This window comes from Rhinatrema bivittatum, chromosome 1 (genome assembly GCF_901001135.1).
Source record: "Rhinatrema bivittatum chromosome 1, aRhiBiv1.1, whole genome shotgun sequence".
Classification (NCBI taxonomy): Eukaryota; Metazoa; Chordata; class Amphibia; order Gymnophiona; family Rhinatrematidae; genus Rhinatrema; species Rhinatrema bivittatum.
The window spans coordinates 536,179,541-536,205,929 of record NC_042615.1 but is presented as its reverse complement, the minus strand read 5'-3'; the positions used below and the strand labels follow the sequence as shown (position 1 = coordinate 536,205,929).

At 45.6% G+C, this 26,389-nt stretch overlaps 1 protein-coding gene across 1 annotated transcript; it reads right to left on the bottom strand.

Annotated features, from left to right (window-relative positions):
• Positions 1-705: 705 nt before the first annotated feature.
• Positions 706-25,676, bottom strand: LOC115097992 (thymic stromal cotransporter homolog). Its single transcript, XM_029614231.1, has 4 exons — positions 24,097-25,676; positions 22,019-22,102; positions 10,119-10,275; positions 706-1,810 (listed from the first exon to the last, which is right to left on the bottom strand). Exons 1-4 carry the CDS (start codon positions 25,202-25,204, stop codon positions 1,753-1,755), a joined length of 1,407 nt encoding a protein of 468 aa, XP_029470091.1. The 5' UTR covers positions 25,205-25,676; the 3' UTR covers positions 706-1,752.
• Between the last annotated feature and the right edge of the window lie 713 nt (positions 25,677-26,389).

Here is a 26,389-nt window from a genome sequence, read left to right as displayed (position 1 = left end):
TATTTGTTTTAAGTGGTCCTGCTTAAGGTCTTTCCACAGTAAACACTGAGCAGAAATTAAAGCCATTTTGCTTGTTCCTCATAAGCCTCTACATATTCCTCCCCTTCAGCTTTGCGTTTCACAATATCAAGTAACTCGACTGGCGCTTTGCCAAAAAAAAAATCAAGACACCATAATATAGAGAAAAATAAGTACCATACCAAATTTGCCTAATGAAAGCCAATCAAATAATTGATTATTTGCTAGGATATATCATAAACTTAATCAACCTCCAGTTTCCAGGCTGGAGTGAAGAATTGGCCTAGCTGAGCAGCTGCAACGTGAGTTCTAGGGTAGGGTGAAGTTACAGCCCAGCTCTGGGGGTAGGCTGCCCTTGAAGGCAAGTGAAAGGGGCTTGATTCTTCCTTATTTCACACTACACACACACACACCTCCCATTGCTAAAACAAGAAAATGTTTCAGATCCACACCCTCTTTAAATGAATAAACATCCATAAATGGCAGTCACTCCAAAATGTGTATCTTCCACCTCCGCACAACTGATGATTAAATGATAATACAGCTCTAATTCCTGTGATATTTTTGCTGATCCACACACAGAAAACAGCATATGTTTCAGGCTGATAAAATCTCAATAGGGCTGCCCTTAATCTATGGCTTGACCAATATGTTTAAACTCTAAATGAATGGGATGTTAAAGTCGCATTTTTGCTTTTTTTTTTTTTTTTTTTTGCATTTTTTAAAACAGATGCATGGCAGTAGATTAGGTTATAAAAGTGAGCTGTTCCAGAGACTGCTCTGTCACTTTCAGGGCATATCTACAGTTTCCTAGTTTAAAAATGTCTTTATTGGCCAGGCCACAGCCTTGTGGAGGGACCTGGGTTCAATTCTTGCTTCAGGTTTTCCAGTCACCAGGGCTGCAAAGGCAGTGTTCACGGCCTTGGTAGGGGAGTCTGTCATTGCACAATGGCAAATTCCTAGTGGCCAGATGTTGGACAATGTCTTCATAGTGTCAGGTGTCATGCCAGATAGGATGGAAAGTCATTCTACTGGAAGTTCTTTTTTCACCTGATTGGGAATTTGGATGGTCTCCTCCGCTTTCCGTGGCCCTGATTTTGGAGGATCCCTTCCTGAGCTTTCTGCCAGGATTGGAGACACTTCAGCCTTCTAGGTTCGTACAATATTACAGTTCTGCTATTAAAACTGGAGAGAGAAGGTAGCGCTGTATTTAGCTCTGCGTTACATGGCACAGAAAAGCAGAAACTATTCCTAAATAACTATAATGCCTTTCAATATCTACGCTGCCGTCCGCAGCAAAGCGAACTTGCCACCGCCTGCCGAATTCATAGCCTGTTCAGAGTTTGTTGGCTGCGTGCACAGATCAGTGACTGAACAAATGTGCGTCTTCTGGGCCCGGCTGAGTGTCTTTTGTTGTACCAGAATTTGTATTTTCCTCCACTTTACCACTTCATAGTGTTCAGTGAGAACGTCCTCACATCTGCCTCCTTTCCATAAAGGGAATGCTCTGGCACAAAGACTTCGCCTCTGCTGGTGCACGAGCCCCCTCCTCTCTTCACAAGAAGGGCTTCAGTGCACGCTATTGACCTACGCTATGGTAGCCTTGAGTTTTTAGAGAAACTGAGTAGTAACGGTGGAAAGTGCTTTAGTTTGTGAGCAGCACCCTTGCTTTCTCTTGCCCGCCTTTCTTGGCATCCACCTTCGACTCTTGAAATTGGCTGTGGTGCCCCCTTGCTATTGTGAGGATATTGGGCTGTAGCTCCGCTTCACAGATTCCTTGTAGTGCACAATACTGGAAGGGAAAAATGAAATAAAAAATTATTCTCAGTAAAAACAACAGCTGAAATCTTCAACTAAAGAACAATTGTTCCTATTTCTTTTAAATTATCATCCTAATTCAATTCATGTAAGCTCAACGGTGCAGAACTCTTTTTTTTTTTCCTTGAATAAAACTCACAGCGTTATGCATATTTTTAAACAAATGCTTTACACATCTGAAAACATGCTTCTGTTCATGTTTCCTCCCTTTCTACTTCTGACAATGCCATTGCTGTTCCGTTTTATAGGAATCCAAGAGCCGGTTCAAAGCAAAGTTCCAGCCAGCCCAGTGTCCCGGCTCCAACTGTGGCAGGAGGAAATAATAATAATAATCCCTTTATGTGTCAAAAACTTGCAAATAACAGAGTCTTGAAGCTTTTCCTAAACTTTTAAAATCTCTCTCCAGATGTAAAGTGAGGGGAAGGGAGTTCTACAAAATAGGAGCCAGTTAGGAAAAAGTCATTTCACGGGTACTCTTGGATCTGATATCCTTAGACAAAAGGACTTTTAAAAGTCCATGCTTGGAAGAACAGAGAGTACAGCCAGGAAGATATGGATTAATAGATTCAAAAGATATGGGGGGGCTACCTTAACAAAGTACCTTGGATGCGAGGCAGCTGATTTTGAGTTTGATACAAGAAATGGGTAGCCAGTGAAGCTGCTGTAAAAATGGTGTAAGATGGTTAATTTTCTTCTTACCAAATATGAGTTTGGCAGCAGTATTTTGCACTGTCTGAAGCCAACTGATTAAATGTGAAGAAAGTGCATGATAAAGAGCACTGCAGTAATCGAAATGGTTTAACACAAGTGAATGAGTCAATGATTTCAACTCACTGATGACTGAAAATGGTCTCAGCTGCCAAATAAAGCACAGAAAAAAAGTGTGAATGTTATATAAGACTGGAAACCCGGGGAGAAAATTTAAGCAAGGAACCAAGCTGTTGCATTCAGCGGTCTATGGGCTACCTCCATGAGCCACCTCTCTTACCTTCCTCGGCCAGACCAGTGAGGACCCTCCTCAATGTGGTGGGACGCTGCCGACACCACATGCCATGCCTTTCCCCTAGCCATGCACGCACACCACCTCCTGGAATTTAAAGGGACTGCATTGGGAAAGTCCCTGTGGCATCTAGAGATGATATCTACAGGTCAGCCCTATATAAGGGCAGCTCCCCAGAAGCAACTTGCCTCAGCACCGGGTTCAACTACTTCCAGTAGTGCAAGTTGCTTCCCAGTGTCCAGTCTTCATTCCAGCATTGTCGTCTGTCTTCGATCCTCGTCCACTTGACCTCAGGTTGTCTTCTGTCTTCTTTCCAGTCCATCTATCTTGCCTGCTTGTTCTTGTCCTTGCCTGCCTGCCCTGTCTATCCGTCCCTCTTCTCCCTCAGACAGGTACGACTTCAGCCTGGACCTCGGACAAGACTGTCAGCTGCCTGCCTCTGATTATTACTTGGACCTCGGATATGACTGACCACTGCCTGCATCTGACCATTGCCTGGACCTTATATACACCTGCCTGTTGCTTGCTAACGACCCTAGCAGACCACAAACCTACCCTTCTGAGACCCCCAACTATGACCTGATAACCCTGGCACCCAAAGGCTCAACCCGAGGAGAATGAGGGCTAGTATAGGTGAAAGTCCTGAGGGTGTCTGCTTTGCCTGGGTCCATCTGCCGACAGTGGGGAATGAGGGGCTCCTCCCTGCAGGTAATATGAATCCTGCCTCGGCCCAAGGGTCTACAAATACAACACAAGCATAAATCCAAGAGTAGTGACATCTTTTAGTTTAATTTGAGAGCCAGACATCGGTGGCAGAGAAAGATTCTGAACATCAGTATTCCTAGAAAACCACATGGCTTCTGATTTATCCAGGTTCACTTTTAATTTACATTAAGAGCCAGTTAGCAACCTGACAGTTAAAATTTACAAAAAAAATTTTGATTTAAGGTCTACACTGATCATCGTCTGGATGTCATCAGCAAAGAAATAACAACCAAAGCCGAGGCTCTGGATTAAGGTGGCCAGGGGTGAGAGGTAAACGTTGAAAAGTGTGGGTGACAGAATGGATCCCTGTGGTACATTGCAAGTGAGGTGCCAAACCTGAGAAAATGTTTAATTCCAAGCCTCACTGTAAGATCTATTTGTAATGAAAGATTTGAACCAGCGGAGCGGCAGATAACGTAACCTGATATCCAGTGACAGTTTTAGAGTTTTGCTGCCCCCTAGGTACTTTTGGTGCTCTGGCCCCTGCCTTTCTCCTCTCTCCCTTTTCAGACAAGAGACAACAGAGCAGAACATCTAAGGCACAGCCTTCTTTGTTCTGCTCTTTCTGCTCCAGGCTCACTTCATCCTCTTAAGTCCATGAATTACAGGAGAGGGGCAGGATTAGGGAACAGAGTGACTTTTCTTGGCTTCCTGCTATGTACTGTGGCCTCGCCTTCCTCTTCCTGTTTCCTGCACAGGATGGGAGAGGAAGGGCTGGAATAGGGAGAAGAGCAGTTTTTCTTTCCTCTGTCCCTTCCAGCCTCGGCTCTTCCTTCCTGTTTTCTGCACTGGAAGGGGAGGGTTTGGAGCAGGAAGTAGAACATGCTTTGCTGAGTAAGATTTAGCAGAAGTGGGAGGCAACACATTTTCAGCTGGCCTGTTGACCCCTCCTCCAGAATTTGGCACTCTAAGCACAGGCCTAATGTACCTATTGACAAATTCAGGTCTACTGATATCAATTAGACATTTTATCAAGAGATGATGGTCTATAGTATCAAAAGTCCAAAAACACAATGAGCACAGCTTTTCCTTTATCTAAGTTAGAGCTTCTGTATGTGTATGTGAGAGATAGAGGGAGTGTTATAAGAGCATGTGTGTGTGTGTACATATGAGAGAGAATGTATGTGAGAGGATATATGTGTATGTGAGAGGGAGTGTGTGTATGAGAGCATGTTTGTGTGTGAGAGAGAGTGCGTTAATATAACAGAGGATGAAGTTTGTGCGGCCCTCTCCTCCCCTTCCCCCCCCTCCCTAATCCATGACAATCTCATGTGACAAGATTTTAAATGTTCCCAGGAACAGAGAGCAGGAGATTTGTTTATCCTTAACAGTTTTAATTATTGGGTAATATTTGATGTGTGTTACGCCCGTCTGTACAGAGAAGGGCAACCAAAATGATAAAGGGGATGGAACAGCTCCCCTATGAGGAAAGGCGGAAGAGGTTAGAACTCTTCAGCTTGGAGAAGAGATTACTGGGAGGGGGGGGGGGCGATATGATAGAGGTCTTTAAGATCATGAGAGGTCTTCAACGAGTAGATGTGAATCGGTTATTTACACTTTCGAATAATAGAAGGAGTAGGGGGCATTCCATGAAGTTAGCAAGTAGCACATTTAAGACTAATCAGAGAAAATTATTTTTCACTCAATGCACAATTAAGGGCTTTGGAATTTGAGGCCAGAGGATGTGGTTAGTGCAGTTAGTGTAGCTGGGTTTAAAAAAGGTTTGGATAATTTCTTGGAGGAGAAGTCCATTAACTGCTATTAATCAAGTTGACTTAGGGCCTGGCCTCTGCTATTACTGGCATCAATAACATGGGATCTTCTTGATATTTGGGTACTTGCCAGGTTCTTGTGGCCTGGTTTGGCATCTGTTGGAAACAGGATGCTGGGCTTGATGGACCCTTGGTTTGGGTGACCCAGCATGGCAATTTCTTATGGTCTTATGACATGATAAAAGCATGAGTGGAGTAGAATGGGTAAACAAAGGATGGTTATTTATCCTTTCAAATAATGCTAAAACAAGGGAACACTCCATGAAACAACAAGGAGCTTCAAAACAGATTGTAGAAATAACTTTGTAACTCAATACACAATCATAAGAACATAAGCCTTGCCATACTGGGTCAAACCAAAAGTCACAAGTACTTAGCAGGTTTCCAAAAGATAGATAGATTCCATGCTGCTTATTTATCCCAGAGTTAAATGGTTTACCCCAAATCCATTTTAATAATGATTTATGGACTTTTCCTCCAGGAACTTGTCCAAACCATTTTTAAACGCAGCTACACTAATAGCTTTCATCACATACTTTCACCACATGAATTTCAGAACTTAATTATGCATTAAGTAAAAAAAAAAATATTTTCTCTCATTAGTTTTAAATGTATCACCTATTAACTTTATTGTGTGTCCCCTGGTCTTTGTACTATTTGAAAGAGTAAACAACCAATTAACATTTACTCATTCTATTCCACTCATTTTATAGACCTCTATCATATCTCCCTTCAGGTGTCTCTTCTCCAAGCTGAAGAGTCCTAACCTCTTTAGCCTTTCCTCATAGAGGAATCGTCCCATCCCCTTTATCATTTTGGTTGCCCTTCTCTGTACCTTTTCTAATTCTGCTATGTCTTTTTTGAGTTGTGGTGACCAGATTAAGTACTGCGCACTGAATGCTATGAGAAAGGGAGAGCAGGCATGCTGGAAGGAAGGCTTGCAGCGAATTCAAGCTGATGGGGGGAGATGTAGAGCTGAAAGTGGATATGAAATGGAAAGAAAAGCCCAAGAAAACTCCAAAATTGACACTAGAAGAACTGGAGGGCTCAACAGAGAGTAAAAAAAAACCCACCCCTGCTACCTATCTGCAAACACCAGTGTGTTGCCTAAACCACTGCTGCTGCCAGCTCCACACCAGCCCAGACCAAGAGATGGATGAACTGGGATAGAGACCAGCACTACTGGCTCAAGACCAGCCCAAGCATCGAGCAAGAAAGTGGGTTCCTGCGTTTTGTAGATTTTGTTTGGGCCTTGTGTACGTACTCATGAACGTTCAAAAAATGGATAGGGTCTAGGATAGTTAATCAGATGCTAACTGAGCCCTCGGCAGAAAAGGGTTTGAGAACCTCTGCATTCACAACACCTCCTGCAATCTCCCTTTATTTATTTCTTTGTGTATTTATCCATCCACATTTGCTTACTTGCCCTTTGGCAAACCCTCATGCCAAGGTACAATTCCAAAATTCAAACACAACATATAACCCTAAAATCAATCCACCTTTCCATAACTAATCAAACAATCTGTCCTCGTAGTGGTCCCACACTCATCAATCCTAGGTTCCTTCCACTGCTGGCGCTTCAAACCCACTCCTATACAGACTGCATTTAACAGAAACCTTGGTCAAACAACTCTGCCTTAACCTGCTTCCTGCATCTCAGATGGTTTCTCTTCCCCAGCCTCCCCAATCTCTACAGCTGGCACCTCCAAAAGAAACTGCCGTGGAGATATCGGCCAAATATTCTGGAAGACCCTGATGAAGGACATTTAATGACCTGCGTCAACACCTTACACCAGATCCCTGGCCTCAATCGGCAACCAAAGAAGCTCTCATAAAATCGGTGAGATATCACAAGATGTTTGTGGCAGCTGTAATCTGAAGCAACTGTAAACCAGTGCAGACTTTTCAAGATTCTGCAGCAGGAGACAGCAAATTCTTTGGCAGCTTTTTTTTTTTTTTTTTTAATTAAATCCTGCGGTATATGCAAATATATGGCATATGTGCATACTGGAATATAATATCTTTTGAACTTTATTGAAAGTAGCTTATTTCTAATATTTCTGTGTCCAGTTAATTTATTTGGTTCTCTTTTTTGGGGGAAAGGGATCTCGGTGATGGTACGGGGAAGGGAGGAGGGAAACAGAGAAAAGGGTTAAGGCCTCTCAATGATGGGGAGAGGGGATCTAGGAGAAGGAATCTCAGGCAAAAGGGGTAGAGGGATGGAGGGGGATAAGAGGCACAGGAAAGGAGGATGGGGGAAACAGGGAAAGGGAATGAGTGGAAGAAAGGTAAGAGAGGCTCAAGGAAAGGGGAGGAGAAATAAAGGGATCCAGGATCAGAAAAGGGAGAGAGAATTTCTTTATACACCTCCTTGCAACACAAAGCCCATCTTTCGCACTCCTGTGTTCCCTTCATTCACAGCCACTCCAGTCCCCTTGCTCACTCTCTGCATCCCCTCCTCCAATCTTCTCACTCACACTCTAAAGCCCCTCCGATCTCTTCACTCACTTTCCCTCCCCTCTGCACCCCATCTGATCCCCTCATTCTTGTCCCACCCCAGTGCTTCACTCTCTTGCCCCCTCCCATCCTGGCCTGCTTGCAGCACGACAGCGCAGTGCTTCAGGGTGCATCCTCGTTCTCTGCTGCTGTCGTGCTTTGAACCGGGCGAGACACCGTGGTGCCACCTAGGTCATAGTATGACGCTGGCGGCCAGAAGCAGAATGTGAGGGTATGGCATGAGGTGAGGCGCTGCGCTGTACTGCAGTGCTGGGATCACACCGGGGAGGTGGGAAGCGGCAGACTCACGGAAGAGAAATAGTATGGTTGCTGCCGCCACTGGTGCTGCTCCTACTGTCACTGTGCTCAGCCCGGTCTCCTGCAGTGATTCTGCAAGGCATGGTGAATTCCGCAGGAAGGGCTGCGTTTTGTGACCCTTGCAGCAGAATCGGGGGGGGACCAGGCCTCCCTTTCACACAACCTCCTAATTCTCAGTCCCTTGACACACAACTCCCATCTTCTCTAGTCACACAACTCTTCCCAGCCCCACCCCTTTCCCATAACCCATCCTCAAACTCTTCATAGTCCCACTCCCAATTACCCCTCCCCCCATCTCCTCTTTCCCTTACCTCCCCTCCCTCACCCCAAACCTCTTCCTGCCCCCCCCTCCCCCACCGTTCCAATTCTGCCAGAGTTGATCACTTTGATAAGGAGGGAGTAGAGTGGCAGCATGTTAGGCCACAACAACCAACACTGCTGCCTGGGCACAACCACTGCCTTCAGCCATATGAGACTGTCCAGCATGGATGAAAGCAACAGCTGGATCAAGACGGAAGAGGAGTCGAGTGCAGCCCAGCATGCTGCTGTTCTCCTCTTCCTTGCCGTGTCTGCAATGGGATGGAGGAGAGTTTGAAAACATCGCCATGGGACAGCAGCGCTTCACTGACTGGACCCAACCTGACCTGGCTAGAACCGGACCCCCTGGTCTCTTGCGGCAGCTCTGCAGGGGCAAGCAAATTCTGTGGGAGGAGATTTTTGTGGTCCTTCCTGGCACTGTGGAATCACGGGAGACCAGGGGCCCCCTGTAAACACTTCAAAACGATCCCAGATACACCCTGATAATGAATAACAGTAGTCTATTCTACTAGTAATGCGAGAGTGGATCTCTCACTGCGTGTCCAATCCTTAGGGGCAAAATAGTACCGCAATTGCCTATTCAGTCTTAAATGTCTGCAATAGTGCATGCATCATTTTGCAATCTAAGGTTTCATTGACAACATCGTGTCTAACATCAGCCCTAGGCTGGTTGTTGTCTTTATGGTTAACATCATCACTCCCAATATTTCTGATTTCACTAACAGGGGCCTGTCCCTTCAGCTCACCCATAAGGCCTCTGTTTTCCTTGGGTCAAGCTTTAAATGGCCCAAAACATAAATTTACTTTAATAATGTCCACAGTTTACTCGGTGCCAATATGTGCAAGAATTTGAATGTCATCAGCAAACACATGACACTCCAGCCCAAACTGTCCATTTACCTCTGCCAGCAGGGCCACAAATGTGTTTAAACTGAAGAGGAGACAAGACCAATCCCTGGGGAACCCTCCATTATGGCCTTGGAGTGTATTTCACTTTGCAAGCTGCTGCCATCCCTGTAATAAAGCTCTACTAACTGTCCCCTCTGTCAAATCAGCACATCTCATGCAAGTAAGGGAAAGAGTACTGTCACTGGCTGGTCCTGTACTCTGGAATGCCATGCCACTCGAAATAAGACTACAGAGAAATCTGAAATTATTCAAAACTAATCTGAAAACCTGGCTTTTTAAACAAGCATTTAATAAAGATAAAGAAAAGGAGAAAAATAGTTGAGCGATAAGGATGCACCAAGCTAGAGGTTTTTAGTAACCTACATAAGCATATTAATGTTAAAATCAAACTGCCTAATTTGTTCCTAACAATCAGGTTTAACTTACACACCTAGTTTATTATTTTAAATTGTTACCGTACTATGATGGCACACGAGTAATTTGTAATCTATACCACCCATATTTCTCTTTATCGTGCCCTTCTGTAAACCGTTGTGATGGTTTTTAACTTAACGACGGTATAGAAAAATTTTTAAATAAAAAAATAAAATAAATAATTCCCTAGACATTCATCTAACTAACTTCTCTTCAATGGATTTTATAAACCATCCGGGAAGTGGAATATAAATCAGTAAAATAAATAAATAAATGTCTGTTGTTCTTACCCAATGGGAATGATGCTAACGGAGCTGATGATACACGATAAAATGAAACAGAATCCACTGAACCAATGCACCGTAGCCTGGAAAATCTTGTTGTATATTGTTGAAGTGAACACCCCGGTGATGCCTAAGGATAGCTGCAGGACAACAAATACTTTACCTATGAAGGAACAGGAACAGGATTAGGTGGTGTTTGTAAAGCTTGGAGAGAAGCTTTGGTGAAAGAGAAATAAACTCTTATGAGTTAACAAGAAGACGTAAACGGCAATGAGACCAGAACCATGGACTCGTAAAAGCAGCATCATGGCAGAGGCAGTGCTGTAGAGCTACAAACGCATAGGTAAACACAGGTTCAGTCTGATGCGGAGGGAGCTTACCCATTAAGTCAGTGCTTCCCATCCCAGTCCTGGGGGCTCACCTAACCAGCTGGGTTTTTCAGGATAGTCACATTGGAAAAGTATGAGATAGATCTGCAAGTCTATCTTATGCATATTCTTCACAGGGCATGGTTGAGAACCACTCCTGTTTTTCAGGATCACAGTGTTCAATAAGAATTGGCAATATCTATTCAGTTCTACTAGGGGACTTTTGAAAAGACAAATGCGTGTATGACACGAGACCCTTTAAATACCTTAACCGTTACCACATTCAGCTTGATTGCAGGGCAGCTTCCAATGCTCCATAACCCCTTAACCTAGGGCTTCCCAAACTTTTAGACAATGTATCCCCCAGAGGACAACCAAATCAAATTAGTAGCAGTATGATTTGCCTCCAACAATCCACTCTCACTTTCCCCACAGTCCAACTGATCCCCTCAACCCCAATCCTCTCTAGTTGATCTTTTCTCTCAACCTCCATCTCCTTCCAGAGGACCTCCTCTCTTAGTCTCCAACCCTCCAGCTGATCCCCTCTTACATTCCCCCAGCTCCTCTCACCTTCCCAGCCCATTCTCTCTCTCTCACCCCTGCCAACCTTTTTTGCATCTTCCAACATGAACCTCTCTCACCTCCAGGCCATTTTTATAACCCCCAAGTAATCTTCTGTCACCCCCTGTCCTCGCACCCCTTTCCTCATTCCCTCTCTCACTTCTCAGCCTCCCCTCCTACCCTCCAACTGTTCTCTCACATCCCCACCCAGTAGAATCCCTCTCACCCCCAGCTCCTCTCTTGCATTCCCCAGTATCTTCTGTCATTCTCTCCACTCATCTTCTACAGATCCAACCCTAAAACTCTTCCTGCATTTGATCCCTCATTTCAAACAGCCCCTCCTCCAAACATCTCTCTGGCCAGGATCGGCAGCAACATTTTCTGTTGGGTCCAGGCCAAAGAAGATGACAACTGGTGGGAAGGGAGGGCAGGCTGATCACAGGAGCAACATTTTTCTCCTGGGCAGGTAAAGTGGTGGGTGAAGATAGAAGAGCAGTGGCAATCTCCATCGGCCTGTGCACCCTCAGCCCATCTTTCCCCTTATGGCTGGTTCAAAGCCCGGGGGGTGATCTGCAAGAGGCAGCAGCATTAGTAATGAAAGTCAGCACAGTATCTGTGAGACAGTGCAGGCTCTCAGGATCTGCAGTGGCCCCAATCCTTCCTTGCCCAGGGCTTCTTGTTACCATGGAAACTCATACGAGGGTGGGGCTACTGCAGGACCTGTGAGTGTGTGCTGGCTCACAGGCTCCATGTTGATTTCCACTACTGCTGCTGCTGGCGGTGTCCGAAGAGCACTGCCCTTTGAGGCACTTGTGACCCCCATTTGGGGTCCTGACCCACAGTTTGGAAAGCCCTGCCCTACGCCCCGCCCTAAACCCCTGATAGAAACTCTACACGATGCATGCATGGTTAGAATATCAGATGCTTACAGTGAAAGTGTACCAAAATAATTGAAAACCAAAATTATTAACTATTTGCTTGTTTTCTTTGCTGCACAAGTGAAAACACATGAATATGCACCAGTCAAAATGAGCAACCAAGCCAGCATGGAGTGGCAGAAGGGCTCCGGTTTGCCCAAGTTTGCATTTGTTTAGACTCAGTTGAGCTCTGGCTTTTCCTTCATTCCTTAGCTGAGAAGAATCCTCTGTGCTAATCCCAGGCTTTCTTGAATTCTATTATTGTTTTTGACTCCAACATATGCACCGGGAGACCATTCCATGCATCTGCTACCCTTTCCGTGAAGAAATATTTACGGCTTACTCAATAGGATTCTGGGATTGGAAAACACCTAGGATCCAGTACTATATTCGTTTCTCCGGATAATTCCTTAAGGTGCTGACTTCACTAGAGTATAGAGTGAGCACGGTCCAGTAAGGTCAGCTCCTGAAAGAATCGTACTATGACCCCAATGCACCTGTGTATTAACTGGCGCTATTAACCTGTAAACTGAGCAGATTTGACCTTAAAAGTCAGAGAACAGCCACATGTGGGCACAACCAAGATCTCATGTTTGCAGAGACCGATCTCCTGACACTGATTTTAATACTTTAATGCTTCTCTTTGCCAGCAGGTCCTGCTCAGGCTGTGCGTGTGATGTCATGTCTATAAAAAGTTCCAGACCCTGCTCGTCTCTACTCAGAGGCAGGGCCAGATTTTGGGCAAATGGCGCCCTGGGTGAAAAGCCCCAACCCCCATCCCCCTAAGCATCCTTTCGGCCCTGGCAGGATGGCGTCCGCTACGTCCATACCATTGTAGGATAGGTGATGCCCTGAATACTGCCAGCATCCAGGGCACCACCCAGCTCACCCATAATCCAGCCTTGCCCACAGGAATATGGAACCACCTACTCCCATCTGCCTGGCAGCTAAACCTGGTACCACACACAGCACTTGGTTGACTGGAAGGGGAGGGGGCTTTATGTTCATGTTTTTCAAATTTTTTTCTTTGTAGTATTTATAATGAATATAAAAAAAAAAATTGAAAAACAAGCACCCCCTCATCCTTACATTGAGGATTTTTAACCGTAGACCTAAAGTGGGAGAAATCAGTTCCTGATAAAAGTCACAGTGAGAAAACCCAGCTCCCAGGCACCAATGACTGCCAAAACTCAAATCACCAAAAAGCGTCTGCGACTGCATGGCAAGCTCCCCGCTTTTCAGATACTGTCATAGCACCAGAAAACGTAGCCCAAAGATAAACATTGTCAGGCCGATGCAATAAGCCGAGTGTTAAAAACTTTACGCTGGTTTATTTTTTTTAACTGCTGATGCAGTAAGCTAACGTTATGCAAATGCATCGGGAGATTAAAAAAATGAGCAGAAATTATAAAATGTGCATTTTGCATCAGCCGAACACACATTTTAACTCAGGAAGGCGAGGGACACACATGTCAGTAGGGAGAGAAGCATCATTAAAACCTTTCAGGTATCTCCCCTGCACCTCCTTTCTTCCAGGATATACATATTTAGATCCTTCAGTCTTTCCTTATAAGCTATTTGATGGAGACCCCACACCAATTGAGTCGCCCTTCTCTGGACCGCCTCCACCCGGTCTCTATCCCTTTTGAAATATGGGCTCCAGTACTCCAGGTGATGCCTGCACTTCTTGGCATTCAATCCCATCTGCTAAATCTTCGACCACTCTTCAAGCTTTCTTAAATAACTTTTCATTCTCTCTGTTCCTTCAGGCTTGTCTACTATATTGCAGATCTTAGAATCATCCACAAATAGACAAAGTTTACCTTCTATCCCTTCTGCAATGTCGCTCACAAAGGTATTGAACAGATCCTTGTGGCACTCCATTTAATATCGTTATCTCTTCAGAGTAGGTTCAATTTACCATTACACATTGTTTCCTGTCAGTCAACCAGTTTGTAATCCATTCCACCACCTTGGCACCCACTCCCAAGCTTCTCATTTTATTCACGAGCCTCCTATACGGGGCCATATCAGCACACCTTTCTGCATTTGCTTGTGTAACTATAAAAGCAGGAGTCTACTTAACAAAGACAGTAGGGGATCTTTATCTATTGCTAACCTTTGAAATGACTGATAGCACGCCTGAGATGACAAAGCCATCCATTCATGATGAGCTGTACCAAAAAGGGATCAGAGTCAGCAAAATCAGACTTCTCTGCTCTCCAGGTTACACATAGAGTGGGCTGAGGGAGAACATGGCAGACCAGGGCTCCAGATTCCTACTGCACTGTTTGTAATTGTTCAGGAACTGGGAGTTGTGTAGTTTTTCTATAAACCCTGTGTTATAGTTGAGGGAAAATGAATACAGCTTTTTATGCTGCCCTGACCTCGCTGTGAATGGCTCTTCCACTGCACATATGTAGAAAGATAATTTTAGACAGCTAGATCTACGGAAGACTTTGTACTGCGAATAGACAGCTATAGATCAGAACAGGCTCTAATGACTGATGAGTTTGAGTCAATATATTGCATGTGATTTCAGTACAAAAATTATATAAAGGTATGACACTATCACCATTTGTTCCCTGCATTCCTGAGACATTCTGGCAACAATGAGCTGATAAAGAACTGGGATGGCCCCAAGTATCTCTGGGGATATCAAAGACTAAGACATTTAGTATTTCTTATCACCTGGGAAGATCAAATGCGAAAGACTAGTACCCAACCTAATGAGCTGATAATAAGTTAAACGATTGGTGTCTTTTACCAAATCGGAGATCAAAAGATTGGTACTAAAATATCTTCCTGGGTAAAATATGGATTGGGGCACCTAACTTGCAGAGAAATATATAAGGCATTGCATTTGCTTATTTTACTTGGATGAGCTGAGAGGAACAGAGAGCGAACAGATGGTTCTTTTCAAAGTCCCCGGGCATCCTCCAGATTTCCTATGAACACTGGCTTATATAGAGGAGGGCGTATAAGGGAGGTGTTCGGTTCTTTTGCTCTTTATTGTTCTTTCTTAATATTCTATCTTTATTCCTGCCTGTCTCCTATTTACCTGTATTGATTTATGTACAGTGTACTGTGATACTGTATTCAATATTGATATACTTTTCTGATTTATTATCCACATATTTACAATATTTAGTAAACTAAGTTTTGCTATACCAGATTATATGTATAGTGTTCTATGACATAATATAAAATATACCTCCACACGACCACCGCGCACATTTGGCGTCACTACAGGATTATATTCATATTATGTCATTGTAACACAATATTGGGGATGGGATTAGTGAGTGATTGCTTTCCAGGCTGTTAGATATATTCAGAAAGTGACAAAAAGAATTTGTGTCCTTTTTGCTGTTAATGCTGGGATCATGTGTAAGTCTAGCACTACGCCCGGTGACCAGGTTTTTGATAGCATGTCAGGCTGGACTAGTTACGAACAGTTTAATGTTCCAGCACAATTACTAAATCAAATAGACACTACAGATTTAAGGGAACCTATAGCATTGGGACTAAATTCTGATTTGATTTCAAAGATTAACTGTCTTTTCCAGAAAAGGATGGCAAATGTCAGGAACTGTTTGAAATCAGGTCTTATGCTTTTGTCTGATTGCCCTTGCAGTGAAGAACTGCTGTCTGCCCAATTCCCGGAGCAGAGAATGGCTTTAGATCCAGGAATCACAGCACAGTCTCAATTTACAATTGCACAATTGTGTAGGGATTCAGAATTGGGTCACGGTGGAACATGGGAGCTCCTCTACTGGGGATATTGACAATTTGGTTGCTGTATTAGCAATTACTAGTGTTAAAGTTTTAAAACTTGAAAGGACACATGGAGTTAAGGGGTTAAGAACAGAGAAAAAAAGAGGGCAAGTGTGGGGATTCAGGAAAGTGTTTCTCATATGCAAATACAACAGAGGAGAAAACTCCTATAAATTAATTGATCTTTCAGTTTAAAAATTATGAACAGACTGAAGGGAAATTAAAGATATTTGTAGAAAAATAACTTGATTTAGCAAGAATGTTTAATTTTGTTTGCCATGAAGTAAAATCTGTATCTTGTCAGAACAGGGAATAAATACCTCTCTTAATGACTAGCACTGAATTTGTACAAAAAACTAGTAAGATTTGGTTTCTATAAGCAATGGGTCAATACTTGTGTGAAACGGATCAGCATTGCTCTATGGTTCAACTTTCTTTTTCATTTCTGCATCAGGCAGATATGCAATATAGTCTATATGCCTGATAGCAAAGATCCCGCTACAAGAAAGGGGAGATGAGACTAAAAGGAAATTCTTCTGGTCCTGAATCAACAGACTGGAACGCCTGTCATGAGACTACATGTGTCCATACATTGTTATATCTGTATCCCTATTATATGTAATGAAATAGAATTTATTTAGGGAAAGGCCCTGATGGAAGAATGAGTTGAAGCATGCAGTTAGTTTTCTGAGTGCCTTGCTCATTGAACAAAGCAGAATGTTTGTAGCTGTTTATATAGAGATCTGATATAAAAGATGAGATAAGCTTCTTTCTTATCTTATTGCTTTTTGCTTTAAAAATTATAGATTTCCTTCTATCATATAGTTTCTTTTACTTAATTTTATTTTTCTTTATTTCATATCAGGTATTAATTCATACCCGTGCATCTGACTTAATGATGGGAGTGCAAAGGTTTTGCTTTAATGACAAGCTTCGAGGACACTGTCTTGAGAGCACTGGACACACTATGACCAGGTGGAGGGAAAACCATCACACTCTTTACCACAGAAAGACCCCTTCAGCCTTTCATTTTTGGACTGAAGTGCTTAGAATGTATGAATGCATTACTTCTGTCTCTGTTTCTTTGACCCATGGGAGACAGGCTTACTTAGATACTGTTTTATTTGTTTATGAAGCAATATGTCTCTATTTGAAATGTAACAACTATCATGACGAAATATTTTTACGATACACTTAGCTAATACCTAGTTACATACATACTTGCAGGTGCCACTATTTTGTTGCTCACGTACATGATAAAGTCTGAATTGATGCAGTTTTATTAGTTCTTAGCTGCTGTTCTCTGTGTTCCTGGTATGAGCTGTCTGTATGTTCTCACAACGTTCAGAGAGTACGTTTTCTTTGTAAGAAAGAGCTAGGATAGATTTTTGAAACGGGGGTCTTGTTTTTATTTTTTACCTCTTGTACCACCGGTTGGTGGGGGAGTATATGCCACACTTGAGTTTAAATGTTCTGGATACCTAAAAATAATTAGCAAGCTATACACTGCCACTGGGAGATGCTAATTGGACCGGAGACCATACTTCATTGCAGGGTGGAGAGACACCCAAAGCACCTGTGGAGCTTTTGATATGCGGGCTACACTGAGCGCAGTGAGCCTGACATTAAATACACAATAAAAGCTGGCCTATGTACTCTGACAAGCGGGTGGCCCCCAAAAGTAAGAATAGGTTAGCCATGTGTACAACTACCTTAACAGAGATTGCAGTGATTGACAGAAGATACCATGGACGCTCCTGGCAGATTAGAGGTAGGCTTTGCTATTTTAAATTGGCCAGTTTCTAGGTCAAATATACTCCAGGTGTACTTAGATGGGGTTTAGGTAATAATTGATGAAAGTCATATGACCAATTACACAGAGTGAGCAATAGACTAATAGACTGTGCTTTTTCCTCTTTAGTGAAGGTACTTTGTACATTGCAGACAGACATTGTTAGATCTGCTTGTCTGTACTCGGAATTTAATTCACAAGCCCTGACCAAGTAGAAATGCAAAAGACCTTCTATGCTGCATATTCTTCTTTCATCTCGATTTTTGTGGACTACCTTTATGAACATTCTAGACAAAAACTGTTGCTTTATTTGATTGCTTTAAATTTTTGATATTGTATTTTATATGCTTAGTGTTAGAATCATTCACAAATATCACATGGTATGATAATTATGGTAAAAAAAAACCCCCAAAAAGAGCCAAAAAATTATTTCCACGTCGTATATGCAATCAAATATCCGAGAAAAGGAAATCACAACGTAAATTACTTTCTACTAATGTCAAAATGCCTCTCCTCCTGATTTAAAGGGCCAGCGATGGGAGTAGTCCCTGGCTTCTCCTATTGATGTCATCCTGGGTGTTCCTCTTCAGCCCTACAAAAGGGCTCAGCCTTCAGTTCCTCGTTGCCTTCGCAAAGAGTCAGTCATGGAGCTGGACTGCACCTGGATCCTCCGTTCCAGCTCTTCGGTCCAGGAGACTCCGATGTCCTCCTCCACTTCTTCAAGGCACTCTGTTCTTCGTGGGAATTGCCTTGTCTTCATTTGTGGTTTCTGATCCTTCGTCTCCATCTTTGTTTCATGTCCTGGTCTCTCATCGGATCTCGTGTTCCTGTTCACTGATGTCTCCATCTGATGTCTTCGTCCACAGATGTCTCCGTCTTCAGATGACCCTGCTTCCTGATGTCCTGTCTCCCCTGACGTCTCTGTCTCAGATGCTCTGGAGGAGCAGCAACTTGTAAAATAAAAAAAAAAAAGATAGGGGAGTAGGGAAGTTCCCTCCCAGTCTGTTCCTTAATTGGAGCAGACTGGGAGGGAACTTCCCTACTCCCCTATCTTTGTGCGCACGGTCCAACAATTTTATAATAATGCGCGCGCCAGCACACACACGCATGTTATAAAATCGGCACATCCATGTGTGCATACCAGGAAGTGTGCGCACATGGATGAGCGAGCGCACGCACCTTAGAAAATCTACCCGTAAGGATGCAGACTCAACTGAGGGGAACTGAGAAGAGAAGAACAAGTAGACTGTTTTTGTAAAGAGATCAATTGGAGCCCCTGCATTCCGGACAACCACCATAAAATGGTTGATAGCAACAAATATGCCTGCAGTTTGGTGTGACATAATAAGACTAAGTTCAAATAGCATGCAGCGAGCACTCCAGTTGACTGTCACTGCTTTACAGTGAATTGTTGGGAATTAAGCTTGGGGGGAAGGTAACCCTGGCCCTTCCAGGGATTGTCTGTGACTCCGAGTAAAATACGTTTCCTCCCTGTAATGTGGTTTATCCAGCTACAGTTGGGTATTAACTATAACACAGGGACCGATATAATAAGTGTACAGTAAAACTGTGCGCTGAAGTTCAGCGCACAGTTTTTTAACCCAATTACCATCGCCTGCCTCGACCTCTGTCCGTCCTGACGCATTTGCCGTTCTGTACGGTAGGTCCGAAAGGGATATCAAGTGGCCGGAGGGCTACCCCAGAGACCAGCGTTGCGTTGTTGGGTCTCTTCTGATGCGTCAGGTTCAGCGGAGGTCAGAGTCCCTGGTCTGCAGCCTGTCCGCTTGGACACGTCTCACCTGCCTCGGTGCTTCCACGGAGCTCTCTGCAGTCGCGCCGTAGTCCAAGGGCACACAATGTATACTAATGCATTTGGAGTTTAAAAAAAGCACTCAAACACAAGTTAAAATGTGCATTCAGTCTTTTGCATAGTCCGAGTGCATATTTTAACTCGGATGGAGTTTACTGTATGCGCACAGTAAGCTATCCATTGCTGCCATTTTACTCCAGAGTAAAAATATCCTCCTTGCTTGCTCCTTTCTGGCTTCTCCTGACTCACAAATCACCTTTTGTGCTCATAAAAGATGATTTGTGAGCTGGGAGAAATGGTGGCTGTGGCTGCAGGAGGGGCTGAGGAAATGAAAGCATGGGGCAGAAGAACAGCTGCTTTCCCCTCTATTTTAAGTGCAGAAAGCATGCTGTGGGGTAGATTTTTTTAAAAAGCGTGATCGCGTACTTTTGTTTGCGCAGCAGGCGCAAACAAAAGTACGCTGGATTTTATAAGATACGCGCGTAGCCGCGCATATCCTCTAAAATCCTGGATCGGCGCACGCAAGGCTGCCGATTTTGGGCAGCCGGTGCGCTCCGAGCCACGCAGCCTGCCTCCGTTCTCTCCCAGGCCGCTCCGAAATTGGAGCAGCCTGGGAGGGAACTCTCTTTCGCCCTCCCCTCACCATCCCCTCCCTTCCCCTACCTAACCCACCCCCCCGGCCCTATCTAAACCGCCCCCCCCCACCTTTATCCATGGATTTACGCCTCCTGGAGGGAGATGTAAATCCACGCGCGCCAGCGGGCTGCTGGCGCGCCGAGACCCGACCCGGGGGCGGTTCCGGAGGGCACGGCCACGCCCCCAGAATGCCCCGGCCCGAAACCACGCCCCGGGCCCGCCCCCGAAACGCCGCATCCCGCCCCCAAAACTCCGTGTCGTTCGGCCCCGCCCCCGACACGCCCCCTTCCAAAAACCCCGGGACCTACGCGCGTCCCGGAGTTCTGCGCGCGCCGGTGGCCTATGGAAAATAGGCCACCGGCGCACAAGGCCCTGCTCGCGTAAATCCGCCTGGATTTACGCGAGCAGGGCTTTTAAAATCCGCCCGTTTGTGTGCCCAAAATCCTGACTCCATGTCCTGGCACCAGAACTCCAGCTTATGTCCATAGACTAACATTAACCCTGGAAACTTTACCTCCACCTCCAGCAAGGAATTACATTTCCAGCGCTAAAAAAACCTGAGGTAAGCCTCCGCCCCCTCTTTGCAACGGGGATGAAATCTTTAGCATGGGATTTGCATGAAAAGGCGCTAACCTGTACACATATCGTTATATGCACAAATGTGGGTTAAAGTGAGCATTCTGCCAAGCACACTATGTTACAGTGGCCCCACGCTCTACTTCAGAAGTTGTCATGCAGAATTCATACACTAATATCGAGTACTGTGACATCCAGCCTGGAGGCGGCAGCATGCAGTACATGGCAAGCACCTGGCTCCAGGTCAGAGAGGATACAAGGAACATAACCCAGAGCAGAAGATAAGGATCAAATCTGTCCAGTTCCCTCTGTCTACATGGCACTAGCCCTGGTTACCAGCCTTCCTCGTCCTTACCACCACTCCCCTGCATTAAGGAGATCTGTCAGCCAAACTTGACTGCTTGCACAAGACTACACTTATCCTTCTTGCCTTCCTGTAACTTATGCTAACTTTCTGGGAATTATTCTCCATTGTTGTAGTAATTGATAATTCCATTATTCTCATCTCCTTTTCATTCTTTTATATTAATGCAGTTTGAAATTTACTATCTTTCTAAAATGTAATTCATTGCTATTTTTGTAAACCGTTGGGATCTACGTTTGGAACGACGGTATATATATATATAAAAAAGGCTTAAATAAATAAATAATCTGCCATCTTCTCCCCAATTATACCTGAGAATAGACCAAAGCCCTACCACCGTTCCATGCTGGTCAAGTTTGTCTTCTTTTCCTGGGAACTTGTAAGTAGCCGTAATCCTCTTCCCTTTTCAGTTATCCACCATTCCCCATTCCAGGTAAAGGAGCAAATACATTGCCATACCTAAACCAAATCAAAATCAAGCCTCCCCCCGCCATCCCCCCACACACACACATACATACATCCTCCCTTATCATATGTGAGCCCATCTTGCTATTTCATGCCCTGTTTTAAAGCATTCTGAACGTTTCTCCATAAGAAAAGCTCTGAAAGAGCAGATTAAGTATCTCCTGACCTGGAAACTGATGGCCACCCTGGATGGGCTGATGCCCAGAAGGAACACTTTCTCTGCTTTCAGGTATGCCTGACACTGTCTACAATATGGTAGACAACTCCGATCCTCAAGTGCCACAAGCCAATTGGGTTTTCAGGATCTTCACAATGAAGATGCACGAGAAGCACTGGCGGACCTGAGTTGACTACCCCTGGCCTACAAGCATCCTATAGAGGTGGAGCTGCCGTGCATCCGAGCAGGTAAGGGATCTGTCCAAGCAAATCTGACACTGCTCTGCTTGTAGTACTTCTGACTCTCTTCCAGTGCATACAGGTGTACCCGGTGTTTTTCGGCACTACCATGCACACTGGTAGACAGTCAGTCACCCCTTCAGCAACCCGTGCATGTCAACTGCTGAAGTATCATTGTTTGTAAGCCTCTCTGGAGTATTAAGGTGCTAATCAAAACCAAATTATTCGTATTGCCATTACTCACCATAAGAGGATCCCTGGACTTGTTTTGATAACATAGACCTGATGGTGGGTAATGGAATGAGGGTAAACAGCATCACGACACGAGCTGTAAAACATCAGAAAGCATTAAATGCTGCACAGCGTAACGTGCACTCTCGTGGAAACCCCTCCAGTCTCTCTACCTGTAACACTGTATCCCCATTTCCTGCTAGCCTAATAATAGACATACTGTAAACCATAGCGGAGAAACTAGAAATTAAAGTGCAGCTATGACCAACTCCGATTCTCGAGAGCCACAAACTGGTCTGGTTTTCAGGATATCCAAAATGAATATCCATGAGATAGATGGAGGCAGTACATGCAAATCTATCTCATTTATATTCATTGTGGATATCCAGAAAACCAGGCCTGTTAGTGGCTCTCAAGGATCGGAGTTGGCCACCCCTGTTATAGAGCACTTTGTTTGCTGGTATTTTGTCCAACAGATGCTGTGCTGCGCTGATGAGCATTAATATTGTGCCCCATTCTGATTGAAATTAGGTTCCCTCTCCTTGAGCTGTGCCACAGAGGCAGGGAGAGTCAGATGCCTCTCTTGTAGCAATAACCGCTGGCCAGCGGCCTCTGAGAACAGCCAAGCCCTGGCCTTTCAGCCACAGGAGGCTGCTGCAGAGCTCCCTAGTGGAGGGGGCTGGGATGCGGGGAAAGGACCCTCCAAAGGCTGCCAATAACAGCTTTAATGTGTTTCTGCTCCTGTTGCTGCTGTGACTCCCTCCTCCCTTCACATGCCAGCGTTTGAAAGCTCTTCAAAGGGCGAATTGAAAAAGAGTTCTCACTCTCGCACTGGTGTGGGATAACATTTTTTTTTTTGTGGGGGGAGGATGGATTGAGGTCCATGGGGAAAAAAAGGTAGAACTTTGGGGGTCACAATAAGAAGGAAATGTCTCATCTCTCGTCAGGGGAAACCGGGCAGTGCGGGACTGCTTGGGGCACTGAGGAGGAGCATCAGGGGCTGAATTTGATTAGGGATGCATGGGATACAGGAGTACATAAAGAGTTGCTGCCGCCCACCACGTTCTTTTACTTTGCTTTTCATTGCAACAAAACAAAATGACGACAGTATTCAGGTGAATTCTCATAAGATCACCGGCCAGCGTGTTTCACCAGCGACAGAAAACATGCTCCTAATATTTGTAATGAATTTAAAAAAAAAAAAAGAAATAACCACGCACATGCACAGAGGCCAAATTTGGAAATCACCTGGTTACAGTGATGCAGTTTTGCTCAATCCTGGAGGTGCTAAAGCAGCCACAGAGCTGGCACCTAGGCCTACACGTAGCAGGTGGACACTGGTGCACTATCATGCAGACCCAGGAGGAGCCACAGCTGCCCCCTGCAGGACCTGTAACATGCAGGCTGCACCAGCAAAAGCCCCCAGCAGACATTCCTGCCCATTGTCATAAATCAGATTAACTGTGCTGGGCCCCAGAATGGGACTTTCTATAGCAGGGCTAGGCAACTCCGGCCCTGGAGGGCCACAGCCGTGCAAACGTATATCGGATGCACATTGGTTGTGGATGTCATGCAAACCCGACCTGGTGGTGGTGGTAACTCCAGGGCTAGAGTTGCCTACCCCCTGGTTCTTTATCCTGAGAGGGCATTCTAAGACCCAGACTAAGATAAGAGCACATCAGAAACTCCTCTGCCTGCCCAGGCTCCTGTTCTGGGCCCCGTTCCAGCAGGCCAGGTATTTTTACTTAACTTCTTTTATCAAGCCCAAGCATAACCAGGCGTCCGCGATGCAAGAAGTGGTGGTGGGGGGGGGGGGGGGGGGGGGGGGGGTAAAGTTTGCTTGTGAGCAAGACAGTTAAAAAGGGCAGGGTAAAATGGCCAGAGCTCTGTCTTTACCATCAGGGGCCCCAGAAAAGTTACGGATGATGAGGAGCAGATCAACGAGAACTAAAGTTTTTCAAAAACAGTAATACCCTCAGAAAATAACTTCACTGTCTGTGGCCCCCGGTCACAAACTACCTGCAACATGGCGGAGGGCGGTACCCGGGGGCTGACACATCTGCCACGCCCTCCGGCTTAGCAAACACTCACCAATGAAATACAGGTAGGTCCGGCGCGCGAATGCCATAACGAATACGCCAGCGCTGAAGGACAGCATCCCGATCATGACCATGGTGGTGTCTCGCAGGCACCTGGAGAAAGCGCACACCCCCAGGAAGCTGGTGATGAAGATCCCGTAGCCTGCGGCATTCCCGTAGCCGATCGTCACTGCATCCCAGCTCAAGGGCTCCTCCAGCACGAACAGCTGCAGCACATCCGCCACTGCCCCGGCCACGGCCAGCTCGTAGGCGACGGCGCTGGCAAAGAGCAGCGCCAGGACGACTCTGGACGGGGTCGGGCCTGCTTGGCTCTGGCCTGCACCTGGGCTCGAATTCCCTTCCCTCCTTCCGCTCAGCAGTCTGCTCCCTTCGCCAGCCGGGGGGGGCTTGTAGGTGCTCTCTTCGCCGGTTCCACCCGCGGCCTCGTCCGGCTCCTCGGTGGCTTGGCTTGCTCGTCCTCCTACCCCAGGGACTTTCAAAACGAAAAGGCTGTACAGGACGCAGAAGAGGTACAGAGCGATGCTGCAGGAGATCAGCGCGGTTCCTTGCCGATAGGTCAGGCTCAGCTTGAAGACGTGCCCTGAAGCCAGGCTCCCCGCGAAGCCTGCCAGCCCGTAAGTCAGCTCAATGATGATGAACCTCAGTGACCTTCGGCTCTCCCGGGAGCCCACGGCGGCCACGGCCATGATTCCAGCCCAGTAGGCCGTGAAGCCTCCGGTCAAACCATTAAGAGCAGCAGAGCCATACAGCACCTCGACTGGCCAGTCCAGCAGCACCAGGAGCAGCAGCATTATCCTGGAAAGCAGGTAGCCGCAAAGCGGCACGCAGACGGTGATCTTCCTATTCTTTTCGTCGCCCAGCCTTGCCAGGATATAAGCCGGCAGCAAGGGGCACAGACCTAACACCAGGTTGTAGATAATGTAGAAGTTGGAGACGGCTTTCAGCTGTCCATCTTCCGTGCCGTTTCCTGAGGAAGGGTTGGTCCTGTTATAATAATCCTTCACCACCAACAGCAACCCCGTGTCATACAGAGAACTGGCCAGCTGGGCTCCAGCTACAACCGGCTCCACCCATGTCCTCACCAACATCACCCAAGACATGGGGCGTCAGCTTTGCAAAACGACTGCAGGGCTGCTAAACTCAGCACAAATGACCCCCCTCTCTGGACACAGTGAAGGAGTCAGTTCAGTATTGGGGGGGAGGGGGGGTGCTCAAGCATTCAGGGAGCCAGCAAGACTGGCAGAGACGCCTCCTGTGACGCTGCTGCTGCTCTGTTCACAATCACCGAGCTGGGCTGCTTGGAAGGAAGGCAGGAAAGAGCAGCCGTCCGGCTAGAACAGCACAAACCGAAAGCGCATTTCCTGCTGCTGGAACCTCTCCCGGACGGCCTTCTGTGCCTACCTTCAGGCGTTACAGCAGGGGGGGGGAGGGGGAGGGCCCCGCCTTCCCGTCAGTAGCGCAGCCTGGGGAGGAGGCTCGTCCCGCCCGGCGCCCCAGAGAATGTGCCTATGTAAGGGGCAGTGACAAGGACAACAAGCAGAGAACTTCTGCCTTTCCCTTTTCAGCATGGAAAATCGAAAGTAACATAACAGAAAGGAGGAAGTTCTTTAAAAAAAAAAAACAAAAAACAGAACAATCACCGGACCCATGACTAAGGGGAGAGATCTTATTGCTGCGCAGGATTTCCCTGCCCTTATTTATTGCTCCCAAAATGATCCCCGTCGAAGGAAAAAGCATGGGGAAAGGAAAGCGAGGCTGGAGAGAGAGAGAGAGAGAGAGAGCGAGCTACAAACTGGAAACACACCCCAGCATTGATTTGGGACTGGGTTGGGGTCGAAGTTTAAGGGGATCAAGAGGGAATCTGGGTCCAGCCACATCTCCAGCCCTTCCTTCTCCCCCCCCCATCATTAGCCCGGTAAGGGTGGAAACTGTGACATCAGAAATACGGTTTCGAATTTCCATAATGAATTTCGTGTTAAAATGCCAGATGTATATTAAGAGCTGGGATGTACAAATGAATTAAGTAATGTGATTTTATGTCATAAAATGCATAGAAAAAAAATGGGTATTGTTTACATCTTCACTGTATTTTTTTTTTTTTTTTGCATGGTACTTTATAGGTAAGTCAAAAGACTTTTTTTTTTCCAATAGCCAAGCAAGCTTGTTACCTTTTCCTAATGGCAATCTGCGCTCATACCCAGAGGGGTTTTCCACCTTCCAATCCATATTATGAAACCTGGAAACCAGAGAGCATCAGCAAAGAACACTTTATATCTAATTTTATG

Bases quoted from the DNA above. Each gene is read 5' to 3' on its own strand.
- LOC115097992 (XM_029614231.1), bottom strand. From the start codon at position 25,204: ATGTCTTGGGTGATGTTGGTGAGGACATGGGTGGAGCCGGTTGTAGCT. The intron at 22,103-24,096 runs GTGAGTGTTTGC...GATGTTTTACAG, and splicing joins GACCTACCTGTATTTCATTG to CTCGTGTCGTGATGCTGTTT. The intron at 1,811-10,118 runs GTAAGAACAACA...TTTCCCTTCCAG, and splicing joins GTTAGCATCATTCCCATTGG to TATTGTGCACTACAAGGAAT.